General features: G+C 37.2%; 2 protein-coding genes across 2 annotated transcripts in view; one reads left to right on the plus strand and one right to left on the minus strand.

The window, feature by feature from the left end:
• The window catches only part of CCDC38 (coiled-coil domain containing 38), a 31,556-nt gene extending 27,433 nt beyond the window's left edge, over positions 1–4,123 (plus strand). Inside the window, exons 15-16 of the mRNA XM_021687678.1 lie at positions 1,631–1,724; positions 4,010–4,123. Of these exons, the coding sequence (XP_021543353.1) occupies positions 1,631–1,724; positions 4,010–4,123 (208 nt within the window). The remainder of the gene's footprint in view (positions 1–1,630; positions 1,725–4,009) is intronic.
• A 947-nt stretch (positions 4,124–5,070) lies between these two features.
• SNRPF (small nuclear ribonucleoprotein polypeptide F) lies at positions 5,071–11,516 on the minus strand. The gene is made up of 4 exons (XM_021687536.2): positions 11,372–11,516; positions 9,373–9,498; positions 5,887–5,951; positions 5,071–5,295 (listed from the first exon to the last, which is right to left on the minus strand). Exons 1-4 carry the CDS (start codon positions 11,372–11,374, stop codon positions 5,229–5,231), a joined length of 261 nt encoding a protein of 86 aa, XP_021543211.1. The 5' UTR covers positions 11,375–11,516; the 3' UTR covers positions 5,071–5,228.
• Positions 11,517–17,432: the final 5,916 nt, after the last annotated feature.

Consider the following 17,432-nt stretch of genomic DNA (forward strand, 5'->3'; position numbering starts at 1 on the left):
TGTAGTGGAGGGCCCACGGCATAGAATTAGGAGCCATTCACTGCAAGGAGACTATATATGAAGGAATTGTTTGAAAGTCAGAGCCATGCAAGGAGGGTTCTTCTGAGTGCATAACTGGTGACGCTTACACACACAGCATCTACACATTAATTCATTCATTCCTCAAGACAACTTCATGAGGATTATCATCCCTGGAACAGCACCCCCTCCCCACCCCGACATACCCACATCCTTGCCTGCCTGCCTTTCCAGGAGAATGCACTGATTTACAAACTTCCATGCCGAGTTAAATAAGGGTAACTACTTTTGAGGCAATGATTATAAATATATGACCCCTAGTATAATGTGGCATGTAGAGAATGCCTATAGGTGGAATATTGTTCATGTCATAACAACAGTAACAAAAAAAGTTAAGAGGGAGACGAGCACTATGGCTGACCTGCTCGGCTTCAATGCAGGTTCTGCCATTTACAATCTCTGTGACCTTAGGTAGGGCACATAACCTCTCCTAAGCCTCAGTTTATCTGTAAAATGGCAGTAATGATGATACTTATCTCATAGGGTTTGTGCTTGCCACATAGTAAGTATTCAAACATTAGGCATTAGTGTTAGATATTTTATTACGGCTTACTGGTATATGGGGGATATGGTTTCCCCCATATCAAAACAAAGTCCAGAATACATTAAGGTGATCCTGATGGGATTTCATTAAAACAAAATTTTTTTTTAATTATAAAAAAAAAATCACTCCTTCTGTAAGATGACCTATGGCTGATTACATTAACACCACTTGGATCTTTTCTACAGTCGGAAATATATTCTCATTGAATTGTAATTACAACTTATTTTCAATAGTGATGTATGAACCTAGTTCCAATTGCTTATCCTTCTTATCAAAAAGAGAACTTTGTTTTTTCCTAGGTACCTGACACCTAATTTTGCATAAAAAATGTTCAGTAAATGTTATAACTGTTTAAGTCCATAAAATAGCTATCACTTATTGAGGTCTATTCTGCACCAGGCATTGGCCTGGACAGTTTACATAGGTCATTTCATTTAATTTTATCCTCACAACAACCCTAAAGAGAACAAGACAAATAGCATTTCTTGGTCTTAATTTCAGGATACCATTCAGAAAGGTTAACTGGAAAAGTACGCTTTTGTGGTAACTCAATGAACTATGTATATGTATATAGTTCATTGTTATATATATATATGTATAACTGTGGTTTGTGCACTTTTCTGCACATTATACTTTAGTAAAAAGGCTACTGGGGGGTCTGTTAATTCAAGAGGCCTTGTACACATTAACTGTGAAGTGCTCAAATGTAAGTGGAGTGACAAGAAGGCTTTGCTGAGGTGCTTGTTTTAGACCAAGATCTGGGTAGATTTTAATTCTTCCAAAATGGTGACAAGCAATTTTCTCCCATTTTAACACAAATGGGATCTGTTGTTGAGATTTCACCTGAATATTCAAAAGCCATAGTATGGGTGAAGGTGAATTATTATTTTAATTTAACTCTTAGGGAGATCTTATAATATTTAGGCAGTTTATTACCCAAAAATAATGTAGGTCTTTTTTTTACTTTCTGTGATTTATAGTTACAAGAATGTTTTCCTTTTTTGACAGGTTACGTGAAGAGAAAATGAAAGAAAAACAAAAACACCAGGAGGAAAGGCTAAGAGCTGCTCTGGAAAGAGCAGTAGCACAACCAAAGAAAAAGGTTTGTGTTTTGTTACCAATTGGTCCAGCTACATCAATATGTGAGTGCTTCTGTGGTATAAAAACAAAATACCTAATTCATATAATTTATCTAGCTTTGATTGGTCTCTCTCTGATTCCCTGTTAACTTTGAGGATAATTCAAATTTCTGGGTCTATAGTTCTCTGTTAGACGCACTTTTTAGTGAAAGAAACCTTTCCCCTCTCCTCTTTTTCTTTAGCTCCAGGTTCATGAAACCAGGTAGTTTTTTCTTTAATTTTTTGAATACATAATAACAAGCATACGGCTCAAAGTGCAAAAGATACAAGAGTATTTAGTGAAAATTAAGTCATCCTTAGTTCCCTTCCCTGGATGCAATCTCTTAAAGTTTCATCTGCATCCTTCTGGAAATAGTCTATGTATTTATGTGTATCTTCTTCTTACAAATAATAGCCATGAGCCTTGCTATTTTCAGTCAACAATGGAGACAGCAAATCCAGAGAACTGCATATAATTGGAAGGGTCTTCTAATCCTCACCTTATAAAAAATAATGAGATTAATAGTTGATGTTAAAATGATTCACCCAGAGTCACTTCAGATTTAGCAGCAGGTCCAGGACCAGAAGTCAAGGTTCTTTATATTGCAAGACTACCTATCCAATAATAAATATGGGATTGGGCAGTCACTGAGTACGTGGTCCATGACTTCCCACTGTGTATGGAAGGCCTTGTGTTTCTATATGTCACTCTCCTTCCTCTGAGTTAAGGTCTGAAATATACTTGGGGAAGCTAATTTCATGGTTATCTGCAAAGCTACTATGGACATTGATTCTCACCACAGTAATAGCTAACCTACAGTGAATGCTTCTTGTGTGCCTCACAACCAGCCTTTTGACGTTAAGTACTTGAAAAAGTTTCTGAAATACAGTAACTGTTAATATGTATGTCAAAAAATGTTGATTATTTTAATTTCATTTAAATAAGCATTTCACCTTAAAAAGGGTCTGACTTCTCTAGTTCAGCTCTTCCTATGAAGACCAGACTTGTCGTCCTCTTTCTCCCAAAGGCGAATTAACCATTCATCACCCCTCCGCGTATACATACTACTATTCACTAAGCTCACCAAGTTGAAATGATTATTTTTAATAGATCCATCTTTCCTTCTAGACCATGAGTAAGTTTTTATGACTTTGTGTCCCCAGTGCCTGGCACACAGTGGATACTCAATAAATGCTTACTGAATTAGCAGACTAAAAATTAGAGTGAAAACTAAAATGGGAAGAAAAATGAAAAAAAAAAAATAATGCCCATTTGATCAGTTGACAATGTACAAAGACCTCTGACAGAAGTTCTTACCTAGTCAAGGCACTTCCTCACTGGCAATTTTTTCAGACAGTATTAGTAACAAAGGTTACCAAAATATCGTTGACAGAGAAAAAAAAAATTGACATTAAGAAAGGAATTTGGCGATTCCAGTCCCTAAGAACATTTTTGTTGATAAAATGATGGGGAAGACTGCCATTGTTAATTCCTATGGGCCAGGAATGTCAAATTCTGCAATACAGGGGACAGTCTCACACAGTGATAGTGCCTCTTTTGAGACACAGTGGAGATATTCCATCAAATCTCATTTTCAACAGAATAACTTTCTCATCCATTTCATTTACACAAATTCAGAGATAGAAGCAAAACCAAATAAATACATAAAGGAAGGGGAAAAAAGACTAAAAGAGAAAAATAATGAGTAGTATAATATACTTGAGTATATGCCCCAGAGAATGAATAGGTACAAATCAAGGGCTTTCCCTAAGCCTCTCCTGGTGGGAACACATCTAAGAGCCAACAAGATTACTAGTGTTTAAGAAGATGTACATGGTTTCCTCAAGTTTTTATCTAATAGAATTTTTAAATGCCAGTCAATTGGTGTTCAGCAGAGGAAACTGATCTCTTCTAACCAATGGAGGAGAACCTTGCTAGGCCCTAAGAAATGAAATGTTGGTTTCAAACATGGTGCTTTTCTAGGCCGACTGTATCTGAAACATAGGCTTTTAGAGGACTACCTAAATCTCCCACCTTTCCCATAAAACCTAACCGCTCGGTCTCCTGCATTCTTTGGTGCTCTCTTTGTTACTTAATTCTGCCTAGCATATTGGACACCCATTAGGTTATCAATCCCTTTGTAACTGTGATTATTTACTATTTTGAGTCATGTTATTCCTTGGAAAAATCAAGTTAATATTACTTTACTTATGATTCAACAGAACATAGTTATGCTAAAAAATATTAAGTATTTTTCTTTTGTTTCAGCTGGGAAGACGACTTGTCTATCGCTCAAAACCGCCATCTGGTAACAAACATGAACTACTTTTAGTCAAGGATACAAGAACAAAATCACTAGAGGATGAATATTTTTTCACTTGAATAGAAGCAGTAAGACATTTATTACCAGAATTTTTTAGGCATATTTTGTAGATTCTGGTTTCCATTAATGGCAGTATTCTGCCCCATATGCTGGTCTAAGCAATTTGAGGAAGACAGCACTTATTCTAGTGGTTATAGGATTGGGAATGGGAGTTATTTTCTTTTGTTGAAGCCTTTTATTATCATATACTAAGTAAAATTCCATACAGCTAAACATTTTTATCTTTGAGTTGTCCCAGTTGGGGATACACATCCAAAGTTTACTTTACTCGTGTAACTATGTGGTGAACGACCGTTAAAGTGCAATAATGGCATTCTCTGACAACATGGGACTTTAAATGACCTAATTTGTTTTCAACCAGTTCACAGTTCATAGTATATATTTTATCACTGTGGAGTATACATTTTAACAATGTATAACTCTAAATGGTTTTGAGGAGTTTAAAACATAAATGAAAACCACTAGTACTGTCCTCAGAATTTAACTGTGAGACTGGTTTTTAATTCACATTAAGGAGTTCTGTTCAGAACACTTAATTCTCTTAAGTGAACAAACCAAATGCTTTTAGCCTAAATATCAGTTCACAATTTCTGTTGTGCTCTATATCCACAATCATTTTAATTTTCAGGTGATGTTTCAATTTTAGCTGTAACATGTACATTACTCAGCTTACACTGACATAGAATTAACATGTAATTTGTTAGCTACTAAGTAAAATAAAACAGTATATATTAATTCTAAGAAAATATTTAACTTAATACATGTCAAAAGTTGTTCAAAAATAACTTTAAAAGAAAGTTGTTTTTAAAAGGTCTCAGTTAATATAGAATTACAAGAAAAGGGCTGAAATTCACCTTCATAAATGTTTATGAAGCATATAATTTTCCCCTGTAGAAAAAAAGATTACTGAGCTTACAAAAGAAAACCAACTTGAATGAAGCTGAATGGCTCTTAAAGTATTAATTCCGAATAATCTTTCAACTGTTTCAACATTTGAGCTCTACATTTAAATATCTGAATAGGAATAGTTCATGAGTCAAGTTGAAAAAAAAAAAATGTTTATTGTCTAGAAATATATATAAAAAAAATTCCCCACAAAAGATGCTATTCTCTCATTTCCCCATCTTCTTCTTCTTCTTCAACACCCCTGATATAAAGGACATTATTACACCTGTAAATAGAAAAACAATCCATTTTGTTGTTCCAACCGGAAACCACATTAAAATCTGAATTACTATTGCTAGATCTTTTTGATTATAAAAATACTGAATGCTAAATTTACAATGTATCCTTTCTTTCTTTTTTAAAAGATGTTTTCACCATTGATTTGTTAAAAAGCCCATGGCACTTATTCACCCAGTGGATGTTATAAAATAGTATCTTTATGATCTTCCACAAGGAATGACTCAAATTTGAAAGTGTGACTCTAGTTCAAGAAAATGAATATAACAAAAATCCCTAACAGCGGCCAGATCCAACTGAAATTCAAAACCAAGCTCTTGCAACTAAAACCACTGAAAAAGGTTACAGCTACAAGCTAGAAAGTTTACTATCATCACTAGAAAAATCTTAAGGATGAATAACTCCAAAAAATTTCCATCTTCTTGGACAAGTTTAAGGATTTCAAAATTCTTTAAGTTTAATTGTAGAATATGTTAATAGTGATTTAAAGTGATTCTGAAACTGAGGCATTTGTCTATTTAAACAGGTATTTCTAATGCTCTCCAGTCATTCCTTATATATACTACTGCTGTTTTGTTACCTTATTAAAACTTCACCCAAATGTCCAGACAATGCTCCATCTATGTATTCTTCTGTGTTTGCAAGCTTTAAATCAAAAGAAAATATATTAGTATAGTAACACAGGAAGGAAATAGTGTAACACTACCTAAAATATTAGGTAATATTGGTGAGAGAACTTATTAACTGAGACCTTTCTATACCGACAATTACCTATAATAGATTAGCTTTCTTTTACTACTATAGTACTTCTGGGTTTCATATAAACATTCTGTTAAGTTAACATTGATGGATGTAGAATATGTAATAAAGCTTGTTTCAACGTAATTTTTTAAATCTCTTAGTTATGTAACATTTCTTTCTATTAGACATTAAAACAGTATGTTGAGGAAAACAGTCTCTAATTTATGAATAAGTTGTGATTTTAAAGGTTTCCAAAAATTCAGTTATAAAAAAGTTACAAAATTCAGAGTACAAAATCTATGGCTAAATTATCAAATACTTTTATATTAGAACACCCAAACCAAAGAACTGAATAGTAATTTTTTTTAATTATGTGCTAACAAAGAGAGCAAAATAAGTTCTTAAGAGAAAGTTAAACAATTCAGAGTGACCTTTATAGTTATTTCAGGAAACTCTAATTTTACATCAAAATGTTTAGGTTTCCTTCCACATACAGGTAATAAACTTTGTTACTTTTAGAAATCACAATCACTTAAAGGGCTCTCTATGACTACCATTCCAACCTTTTTATCATTCTTCCCCTACATCATTCTGCTTTGGCCCTTTTTTTAAAATTTTTATTTATTTATTTAAGAGAGACAGGGATAGCAACAGAGTGCAAAGTTGGGAGGAGAGGGAGAAGCCGCTCCCCGCTGAACAGGGAGCCCGGGGCGCAGGGCTCAATCCCATATACCTGGGATTACGACCTGAACCTGATCTGAAAGCAGACACTTAACCAACTGAGCCACCCAGGTGCCTCTGCTTTGGCCTTCTTGCCATGCCTTCAACATACCAAGCAGTTTCGGCCACAAGGCCTATGTACTTCTGTTCCCTCAAACTGAGATGCTCTTCCTTCTTTGATACGCTCTTCAGTTGTTCACTCAATCCTTTCTCTGCTTAAATTTACTTCCTCAGAGAACCTTTCGCTGGCTATCCTATCTAACACTGCACACTGTTGTCACTACCCCATTTCTGCTTTCTTTTTCTCCATAGTGTCTATCATTACCTGATATCACATTATATTACCATCTCCTACTACAACACAAACTCCTTGAAAGTAGTGACTTAGTTTTATTCATTGGTGTATACACAGAGCCAGGCACATAATGGGCTCTTAATAAACATTTGCTGAATAAATAAATTAAAAAACATCATTAATGTGGCTACTCAGATACATTTCACAACTCTGGCAGGCTCACCAGACACTACATTACTTCTAAAACCAAATATTCCGTGGGTATTCTTTATTTCTTTCTTTTATTGCGATACAATTCCCATAGCATAAAATTCACTTTTACAGTGTACAAGTCAGTGGTTTTTAATATATTCATAAAGTTGTATAATCACCACCACTATCAAAGTCTGGAACATTTTCAGCAGAATGGTATACTCTTCAGATTTTTCTATGGCCTTGGTAAATGATTCCTGCTTGAGGAATTTTCCAGGCCAAAACCATGCTCTATAAGAACTTTGGGGACCTAAGCATCATCTGTTTAAGTGGTAACCTCTTAAATTAAGGAAAATCTCAGCTTTTTGCCTACAAGTGCCCCTGTTAGTACTCTTCCTACAAGTACTACCAGTATGGAATACTTGGGAGTCATACTTGGACTGACCACCCAAGTAATCTTTAAAATCCATCGGCCATTAATCAGTCACATAAATACCTATGCTTCAGGAAAATATAATTTCAGACTCTTTCGTCAAAAACCTGGCTGGAAACTACTACAATTAAGCAACAAAAAAATAAAACACCCCAGTTTTTAAAGGAGCAAAGGACATGAACAGGCATTTCTCCAAAAAAGATATATAAATGGCCAATAAGCACATAAAGATCACATATCACTAATCACTGGGGAAATGTGAATCAAAACCATGAGGTATTTTACACTCATGAGGATGGCTATTATCAAAGAAACTGAAAATAACAAGTATTGGTGAGGATGTGAAGAAACAGGAACCTTTATGCTTTGCTGGTGTCAAGTAAAATGATACAGCTGCTATAGAAAACAGTATGGCAGTTCCTCAAAAAATTCCAGCAATTCCACTTCTGGATATATATCCAAAAGAAGTGAAAGAAGAACCTCTAACAGATATTTGTACACCCATGGTCGTTGTGTTATTCACAACAGCCGGAAGGCGGAAAACAATTCAAATGTATACCAACAGAAGAATGGATTAAAATGTGGTATATACATACAATGGGATATTATTTCAGTCATTAAAAGGAATGAAATTCTGATACATGCTACAACATGGATGAACCTTAAAAACATTATGCTAAATGAAATGAGCCAGACGCAAAAGGGCAAATACTATAGGATTCCGCTATATGAGCTAGAACAGACAGAAAGAATAACATTTACCAAGGGCCGAGGGAAAGGGGAGTTATTTTTTAATGGGTATAGTTTCAGTTGGGGACGATATAAGAGTTTCAGAAATCGCTAATGGTGATAGATGCACAATAATATGAATGCACTTAATGTCACTGAGTTCTACCCTTGAAAATGGTCAAAGTGGTAAATTTTATGTTAGCTATATTTTACCACAATTACAAAAAGAAAACAAGGGGTGCCTGGGTGGCTCAGTTAAGCATCTGACTCTTGATTTCAGCTCAGGTCATGATCTCAGGGTCATGAGATGGAGCTGCGCGTTGGGCTCCAAGCTCAGCGGGGAGTCTGCTTAAGATTCTCTCTTCCATCCACCGCCCCCCCCCCCCCCCCCCCCCCCGGGCACTCTCTCTCTAAAATAAATAAATCTTTAAAAACAAAAACACCTGGTCCTAAACATTTACAGAAGCTAGCGTAACAGACATTCAGTCACAGTTCATCAATTCCTTTGGTTTGGCCTGTCTTCTCCCTCAAGAATGCTTTCATTGAATTACTTTGATTTTATGTCTTTAGCATTCATTAAAAGACCGAAGAAATTCACTTGAAAATTTCTTTCAGAAAAAAAAAGTAAAATTTCTTTCAGAGCTTGGGAGAGTTTTGCCTTTTCTACAAAACAAAACAAAAACCTCATTTGTGTTTTCCTTATGCCACTGTGACTCAAATATCGGAGTTCTTTTTATTTTAACCACTGAAGTCAATTCTGTGGCTGAATTTTGGTTTTACAGGTCTCATACACAGTTTATCACAGTTATAATATCCTCCCCTGACACTGATTTTGTTTCTGAATTTTATGTTTGTCACTTTGGTTGATTCCATTCTTATAAATCACAGTAAACCTTTGAGGAGTTAAGGTAGAGCAAAATAAATACAATTTAATGATTCTTATCTCTTCAGCTTACCTGCATGTTCATATAACCATCTACAGATACCAGGTACCCTTTGTACTCCATTCCCCACTTAAGTTTCACCATTACTGGCTTTCCTGTTAATCCATTCAGGAAAGGTTTGGGATTGAGAGGCAAACTCTGCACAAAGAACAAAAACAGGACTCAATTTATTTTTCCTTAGCTCAGTTTCCATTACCTACTCCCCTCTACCAAATCACCAATATTTTATGGTATCCAAATAAAGCAAGTTCTTGACTCACTCTCACTTTACTACATAATTTTCACTTCTATTTGTTGAAAAGCATAAGAGAAATTTAAATACCCAGTTAGGCAATTTCATTCAGTATTCACTTACACAATGAATACCTACTATACATTACTCATTGTACCAGGCTACAAAGAAACAAGGTAAAAGCAGTGAAAAAAAATAAATGCAGATTACACTCCTTGTCCTCAGGCTCACAGTAGGAGGAAGAGAGGCAAAACACATACCAATAGACATTATACTGTAAGAGGAGATATGCTATGTATAAGGGTACCAAATCAATCCAGAGTCAAAAGGAAAGGTTGCCCAAAATAAGTAATGTCTCCATTTTAAAGGATGAAAGGTATTTCCAGAAGGAAAAGGGGTTGTTCTAGGTAGAAGAGGCTACCTATGTAAAAGGAGGGAAGAGTAAAACAACAAGGCGATCTCAGGGACACACAAACAATTCAGAGATGTCAGAGTCCAATACGAGGATACAGAGGGAAGGAAGGGGCAGATGGCATTTGACAGTCTTTCACTTGAATTCCAGGAGCTAGGTCTTGTGGGTCTTATTGATTTAGCAAAGCTGCCTATACATATGGGCAATCACTTAATGTTTGTTTATTCAGCAAACCAGCAGTAGTATCCCCCAGTGAATTCAGACTTTTCCTTCCCTCATCTGCTCACCCATCAGTCCGAAGAAAGAAAATAACCAAGAAACTTGACTACTAAAGCTCTCTAAGGTAATTAGCATATTCAGAGTGATGTCAAAGAACAGAGAAGCTACTGCAATAACCTCCTAATGGGTCTCCAGTTTTTACTCTTTTCTCCAACTTACCACAGGGCAAGTATTTTTATCATGGGATATCTCTGCTTAAAATGCCTCGATGGCTTGCAACTGCACTTTAGGTAAAATCCAGACCTCCTAACATGACCTAAGAGATCTTCCCGACCCTATCTCATAACCACTGTTCTTGCAAGCTGTGTGGCTTTCTGTCAATTCCTCCAACTGGTCAAGCTTTCTTTCAGGCCCTTGAGGCCTATGCACATGTTCCCTGTGCTTTGTACACCCTTCCTCTTGCTCCTTAAGGGGCTGGCTTTCATATTTCATATCATTTAGGTTTCTGGTTAAATCCTCCTACCAGGGATGCCATGCCTGACCACTCTTCTAATGTACCACCGCGTATCCTCACAGCATCCTGTTTGTTCTCTTCTTAGCACTGCACGTTATTTGCAATTACATGCTGATGTTATTTAATACAATCTCTCATACCCGACTGAGTAAATCTCGAGCAGGGTCCGCGTTAGTACTTTTCACCTTATATTCTGGCGCCTAGAACAGCATCTGGTAGGTAGCATGAGCTCAAAAAACATTTGGTCAACGAACAAATGAATGCTCCAATGCCTGGGCTCTGTATTCTAGAGGGCTGCGGGGCTAAGAATCGCAACATGATGAAAGAAAACCGATTCTGGGCGTGATAAGTGAGACATAAAAACCGCTTCATCTTTACCCCGACCCTGTGGTCCCAGCCAGCAAGGGTAACTCAGGCTCACAATCAAACGAAGAGGGGAAGGGGTCCGGAAACTGCTGGGGAGGGAAAGGCATCGGAAGGAGAGCACGCGCCTCAGAGCCCCAAAGCAGGGAGAAAGGGGCTGGCTACCGGGTGCGCGGCTCCTCACGCGGATGAATGGGAAACGCGCGAATCAACCAACAGGCCCGGCGAGGCTGGTCACCGCTCTCCCTTGCTCTCCCTTCCTCCTCCTTACCATGGCGACTACAAGCAAATGATGCAGGAAACTCGCCGCCGACCCAGGTGTAGTCCGTCCCTCGTGACTGGCGTAGCTCCCGCCGGGCGCGAATCGCGGAGCTTCCAGAGAAATGGCCGCCAAACAGCAGCGTGACCTTTCACCTCCGACTACAGCTCTCTCAGCTTCTCTGATTGGGCACAGAGAGACGCGTCCTGATTGGAGGAGGTGGCTGGGCAGTGTCTCCTGGCAACCAGTGGTTGCGCGAGCGATCGAGCCTTCCGCGCGGCGCACAGCCCTGTGGGAAACTTCAGTAGTAGCGCTGGCGGGAGAGGGTGCCGGAGAGGCTGCAAAGGCAGGGAGGCGGGTCCGGGTTTCTCGTCTGCTCACCTGCCTCGAGGGTTCGGCTGTGTATCCTATAGAGCGGACATGATTTCTCGCCAGCATGGCTAATGGGGCTGTCTTGCCATTTTACACCTGTGAGGACGGATTCTTGGCTCTTGAGTTTCTTGCTCACTTTCCCACAGATTCTGTGATTTGGGGGCTTCTATACCACAGTCCCCTTCTCTATTCTGTAACGCTTATTTCGGCCCACTTTAAAGGAAGTGGGAGAAGCAGGACTAGACTAACAGACGTGAAACTCACCAAAGAAAGTCAAGTACAGAATATAGTTAGATGAGGTCAAATTGATTCTAGAATATGGTGTGGTGGTCTCCCTGTTTCTCTGTTGCTTTTGCTTTGCCACCAGAGACCCGGCGCAGTCTTTAATCTTTCTGATGTAACGGTATTGATCAGAATCGCACTGATTTCCGCGTCTGGGGGGGCAGACTTTCAGCTCTCTCGGATCTGAAATGCTAAATGCAGTTCTTGGAGAATAAGCACTTTGAGAAGTGCTGGATTTTGTTTTTGTTTCCGTTTCGTTTTTGCGGCCCTAAAAAAATGGATTTGGAATTGAAGTTTGAATGTTGCCTATGGAGTAGTAGGTTAGTGGGTAGTGGCTAAGACTTTGGAGGCAGCTTGAGTTCAGAATCTCTGTCCATCACTTAGGGATGGTGCTGGGTAGTTCCTTAACCCCGTAAGGCCTTTATCTCCTCCTAAAGACCTTTGTTTACTCAGCTATAAATGGCCTAACATAATAAAATTTTTTAAAAAAGGATAAAAATTAAACAAACAGTGCTATCCTTAGGGTTTGCGAGGATTAAATAATGTGAAAGAGGTTGGGATTTAAGGGTTCAGTGAATGTTTATTTTAATGTCCGTGAAAATGGTGGAGAATACTGACAAAATACAGTAATTTTTGGTGTAGTTTATGCCGAACAGTTGGAATTATTTACCCCGAAGTTCAATGGGTTTTCCCTTAGTTTGACCATCATTTAATGAACATTGAGACTTTGTATAGACTCTGAGTTCCTACTATGTGCCAGGCTCCTTCACAATTGCTATCATGGAAATCTTACTGTACAGCCGGTGATTTGGGTGTTATGCTCCCATTTTAGAGATGAGGAAAATGGCTCAGCAGGTAACTTGATCAGGGCTACCCACCTGGCTTTCACTCTGAAAACTCTTTGCTTTTTGTACTTCATAAAGTTACCTTTCAAAAGCTCAATATATGCTTTAAAAGTCTGATTTTTTAAAAAATTGTTTTCTCAATGAAGTGAAAAAAAGTATTACCATAATCTTTGTAAACATAGCTGTGTTCAAAGTTTTTTTTTGTTTGTTTGTTTTAAGTAGGCTCCACGCCCAATTCAGGGCTTGAACTCACAACCCTGAGATCATGACCTGAGCCAAGATCAAGAGTCAGATGCTTACTTAACTGCCTGAGCCACCCAGGCGTCCCTAAAGTTGGTTTTCATCCTCGCGTTAAATATTAATCTTACCTTTTTGAAAATAAAGTGGGCATAAGGTCATTGGTGTTTTTTGAATTTTAAAAACCATATGTACATTTTGTGAGAATTTGGAAATATAGGAAATTCTAAAACAAAAATTACTAGTATCACCAAAGAAAACAACTTTACTTTTTTGGTGTATTATTTATTGTAACATATGCACTTTTTAAAAAAAAAAGATATCGACATATAGTTCTTAACTTGTTTTCTTCACTTTATATTGAGCAAATTCTCATATAATTAAATATTCTTCTAAAATGTAGTGTAAGGTCTATTATGCATAATTGGTATTATATATATGTGCTAGTTTATTAATCATTTTATTGTTCCCATTTCCCCCATTATAAACAATGTGTTTTGGACATACTTTTGAACATGAGTCTGAGTATATCTCTAATTCTTTACAGTAAATCCTTAGAAGTAAAATTTCTGGGCTAAAAGGCATAATTCTTTTAAAAGTATGTATTTGCCAGGTTAGCATATGGCTCAACAGAATACCCATCAGAATAATTGGCTCTAATATGATGGAAACACGGGTTTTATATTTTTTGCAATGAGCTAGAATACATTTTGAGCACATTCTGAGCAAACGGTCCCTAATTATTAATTAGGGTGAACAGTTTGGTAAGGCCTCGGTTTTACTGCTCAGCATATAACCCAGAAATTCCAGTGGTAAACAAACAGCTAAAAAGTAATTTGTTAAATGACCAAGAAATATTTATTGAGGTGAATAAAATCAACATGTGATCTCTGCCCTCATGGAACTTGAAAACCTCTTTGAGAAGAAGGGAACCAATACATATTTAGTGCCTGCTATGTTATGCTAGGATATTTCATATAATTTATTTAATACAACACTTCCAGGTAGGTAGTATTAGCCCCATTTTAGAGATGAGGAGACGGATTCAGGAAGGTTATGTATTTTGCTAAAGGCCATATAGAAGGTGAAATGTCTACAAAGCCTAAGATTTTTCCTTTACACAATGCTGCCTGTCCCTAAAATGTGTTTGAGTAGAGTACAAATAAATCCTATAGATATATACAATTTATATCAAATACATAGAAATATATATATCAAATATATAGAAAACAGAAATACAAACATAAATGCAAGCTGAAGTGGGATAGTTTAGAAAGTTAGTTTTAAAATCGATGAGCTCTTCCTTTTATTTTCTTTATTCCCATAATCTCAACATTTTATTTTCCCATGATTATGGTCAGAATCAGTTATGGCCAAAGTAGATTTAAAGGGGTGAGGGGGGAAAAGAGTGGGAGGGAAAGGAGGGAGGCAAGATCTGAGTGCCTTAGTCTGGTAGAAGCTTTACACATACTATGTCAAACTTAAAAGATGTGTTTTGCCTAGAGAAGAAATTAAAATTCAAAATATATTCACTTCCTCGGTCATATAACCACTAAACTTAGATTAGAATCCAAGCCTTTTTGGTGGTGCAAAGCCCATATTCTTTCTACCATCATAGAGAGAGAATCATACTTCAAGGGAAGCCTGGTACTGTGGTTAGGAGTCAAGTGTGCTCCAATTCTTAAGTCGGTATTAATGAATCATTGGATTTTAAATTTATTTTTTCTTAAAGATTTTATTTATTTATTTGAGAGAGAAGGAGAGAGAGCACAAGCGGGGGAAGGAGCAGAGGCAGAAGCAGGAGCCCTACGTGGGCCTCGATCCCAGGACTCTGGGATCATGACCTGAGCCAGAGGCATATACTTAACTGACTGAGCCACCCAGGTGTCCCGAGTCATTGGATTTTGAACTTAGGACAGAACCCTAGAGATACCTAGTCTAAACCTATAATTTTGTAGATGATGAAAACATGGTCATGCCATAATTTAGAGAGAGCCCCAGAATAGCCTCTGTCTCTCATTTTGTGCTTTTGTCATTATTCTAAGCTGTATTCTTTATCTTCTGGATATTCTACAAATGATTTTAAGTTTCTTACTAAAAAAACACACAAAAAGAAATAATGAAGTAATGAAGGATGAAGAAAAAATACAACCAGATATTAGAATACAGACATCTATACCGTATTGCCTTATGCACTGGTTAGGGATGGGCTGCACATTTGTCCCTAAACTTTTGGAGTCCTAGCAAAGAGAAATATGATTGGTTACATGATCCAATTTCCATAATATTTTTTTTAAAAATCACTCAGGAAAAACACAATTGTTTCTATTACTCTGATAGAAGAGAAATTTCTCCCATAGTGTCAAGCCCATGATCCCCGTAAATGGACCCCAAGGCAAAATTTAAGTGTGAATGTTTTATTGGCAGGCCCAATCCCAGGGCAGTAAGTGTGAGGCAAAAAGGTAAGACAGGGAAGAATGAGAAGCAAATACTAGGTTTTACATTACTGAGCTGGTCACAGCTCCTTCACAGAAACAGTCAATTGGTCAGCCATGCAGGATGTCTCTGGACAGGTTTATTGAAATATCGTGCATTGGAACAATCCAACAAAGGGTGCCTAGGCACTGAGAGGGAATTTACCTACTGGTTCCGTCCTCTCCTAGCTGAGCATAGGCCAGGCTTTACAGCTTAGTGTGGTGGGAGGAGCCTTGGGTGTCAGGCTCAGGTGGAGGAACCTAGGACCTCATGAAGTAGACATTGCAGAGGCAGGACCCCTGAGGCAGATGAGACTGAGAAAATCGGAGTTGACACATGACATTTATTCATATACATGAGGTTATGTTAAAAAGGGCAGTGTATAAGATAGCAGAAGATGTCATTGAAAACATTGTTAGAGTAGATTTAATAGCACATGTTATGTGATTGATTGCTAACTCATTGCACAGTGGGAAAAACAGCTTTACAGTGAAAAAGCCTGGCAGGTACCACCTTAATCCAATGATTAAATGACCATTGTTAGCAATGGGACAAATCAAAATAGTGTGTCACTTGCCAAGATGCAGTTGAGAAGACGCACTGCTGTGGTATTCTTACCAAAGACACATAATCAGAGTCTAATAATCAGCAAATATCAAACGAACCAGATTGAGGAACATTTCACTAATTAACTGGCCTGTGATGTTCAAGAGTGTCCATGTCACAGAAGATCTCTGAGGTAAGTTACTGAGAAAAGCATGGCACAGAATAACTTATATCACGTGCTACCTCTGTGTGAAAAAAGAGAGGGAGATAACTATCTACCCATTTGTTTCTTTATGCGTCAATATATTGGAGGATTCCTCAGATACTAAGAACACTGGTTACCTATGGGTGGGTGTGGTAGGAACTGGGCTGAAAGTAGACCAAAGATAAGCTTTTCACCATACACATTTTGAAATTCACATAATATGAAATTATTATGAAATCCATGACATTCACGTCATGTGAAATTATTAAAGTATATAGTTCAATGGAATTTAGTATATTCATAATGTTGTTGCAAGCACATCTCTGTTTAGTCACAAAACATTTTTATTATCTCAAAAGAAAATCCTGTACCTTTTAAGCAGTCACCTTTTATTTTCCCCTCCCCCCAGCCACTGGCAACCACCTCTGCTTTCTGTCTCTATGCATTTACCTAGTTTGGATGTTTCATATAAATGGAATAATATAGCATGTGACCTTTTGTCTCTGGCTTCTTTCACTTCATAGAATATTTTCAAGGTTCATGCACATTGTAGCATGTAGCAGTAGTTGATTCCTTTTAATAGCTGAGTAATATTGTGTGTGTGTGTGTATATATATATACATACATACATATCTCATTTTATTTATCCATGCATCTGCTGATGGACATTTGAGTTATTTCCACTTTTTGGCTATTGTGGATAATGCTGCTATGAACATCCATTTACAAGTATTTATTTGAGTACCTATTTTCAAGTTCTTCTGGATATATGCATACAAGTAGAATTGTTGGGTCATATGATAATTCTATGCTTAACTTTTTGAAGAACTACTCAACTGTTTTCCAATGCCTGCACCATTTTACATTCCCACTAGCAACGTACAAGAGTCCAAATTTCTCCACATTCTCACAAACATTTGTTATTTTCCATTTAAAAAAATTATTACTGTAGCCATTCTAGTAAACCTAATAATAATTTTTAAAAACCTTCTCATTGTAGTTTTGATTTGCATTTCCCTAATGACTAATGATGTTGAGCATCTTTTCATGTCATTACTGGCCACTTGTAGATCTTTGGAGAAATGTCTGTTTGAGTCCTGGATACCTTTAT

This window comes from Neomonachus schauinslandi, chromosome 5 (genome assembly GCF_002201575.2).
Source record: "Neomonachus schauinslandi chromosome 5, ASM220157v2, whole genome shotgun sequence".
Classification (NCBI taxonomy): domain Eukaryota; kingdom Metazoa; phylum Chordata; class Mammalia; order Carnivora; family Phocidae; genus Neomonachus; species Neomonachus schauinslandi.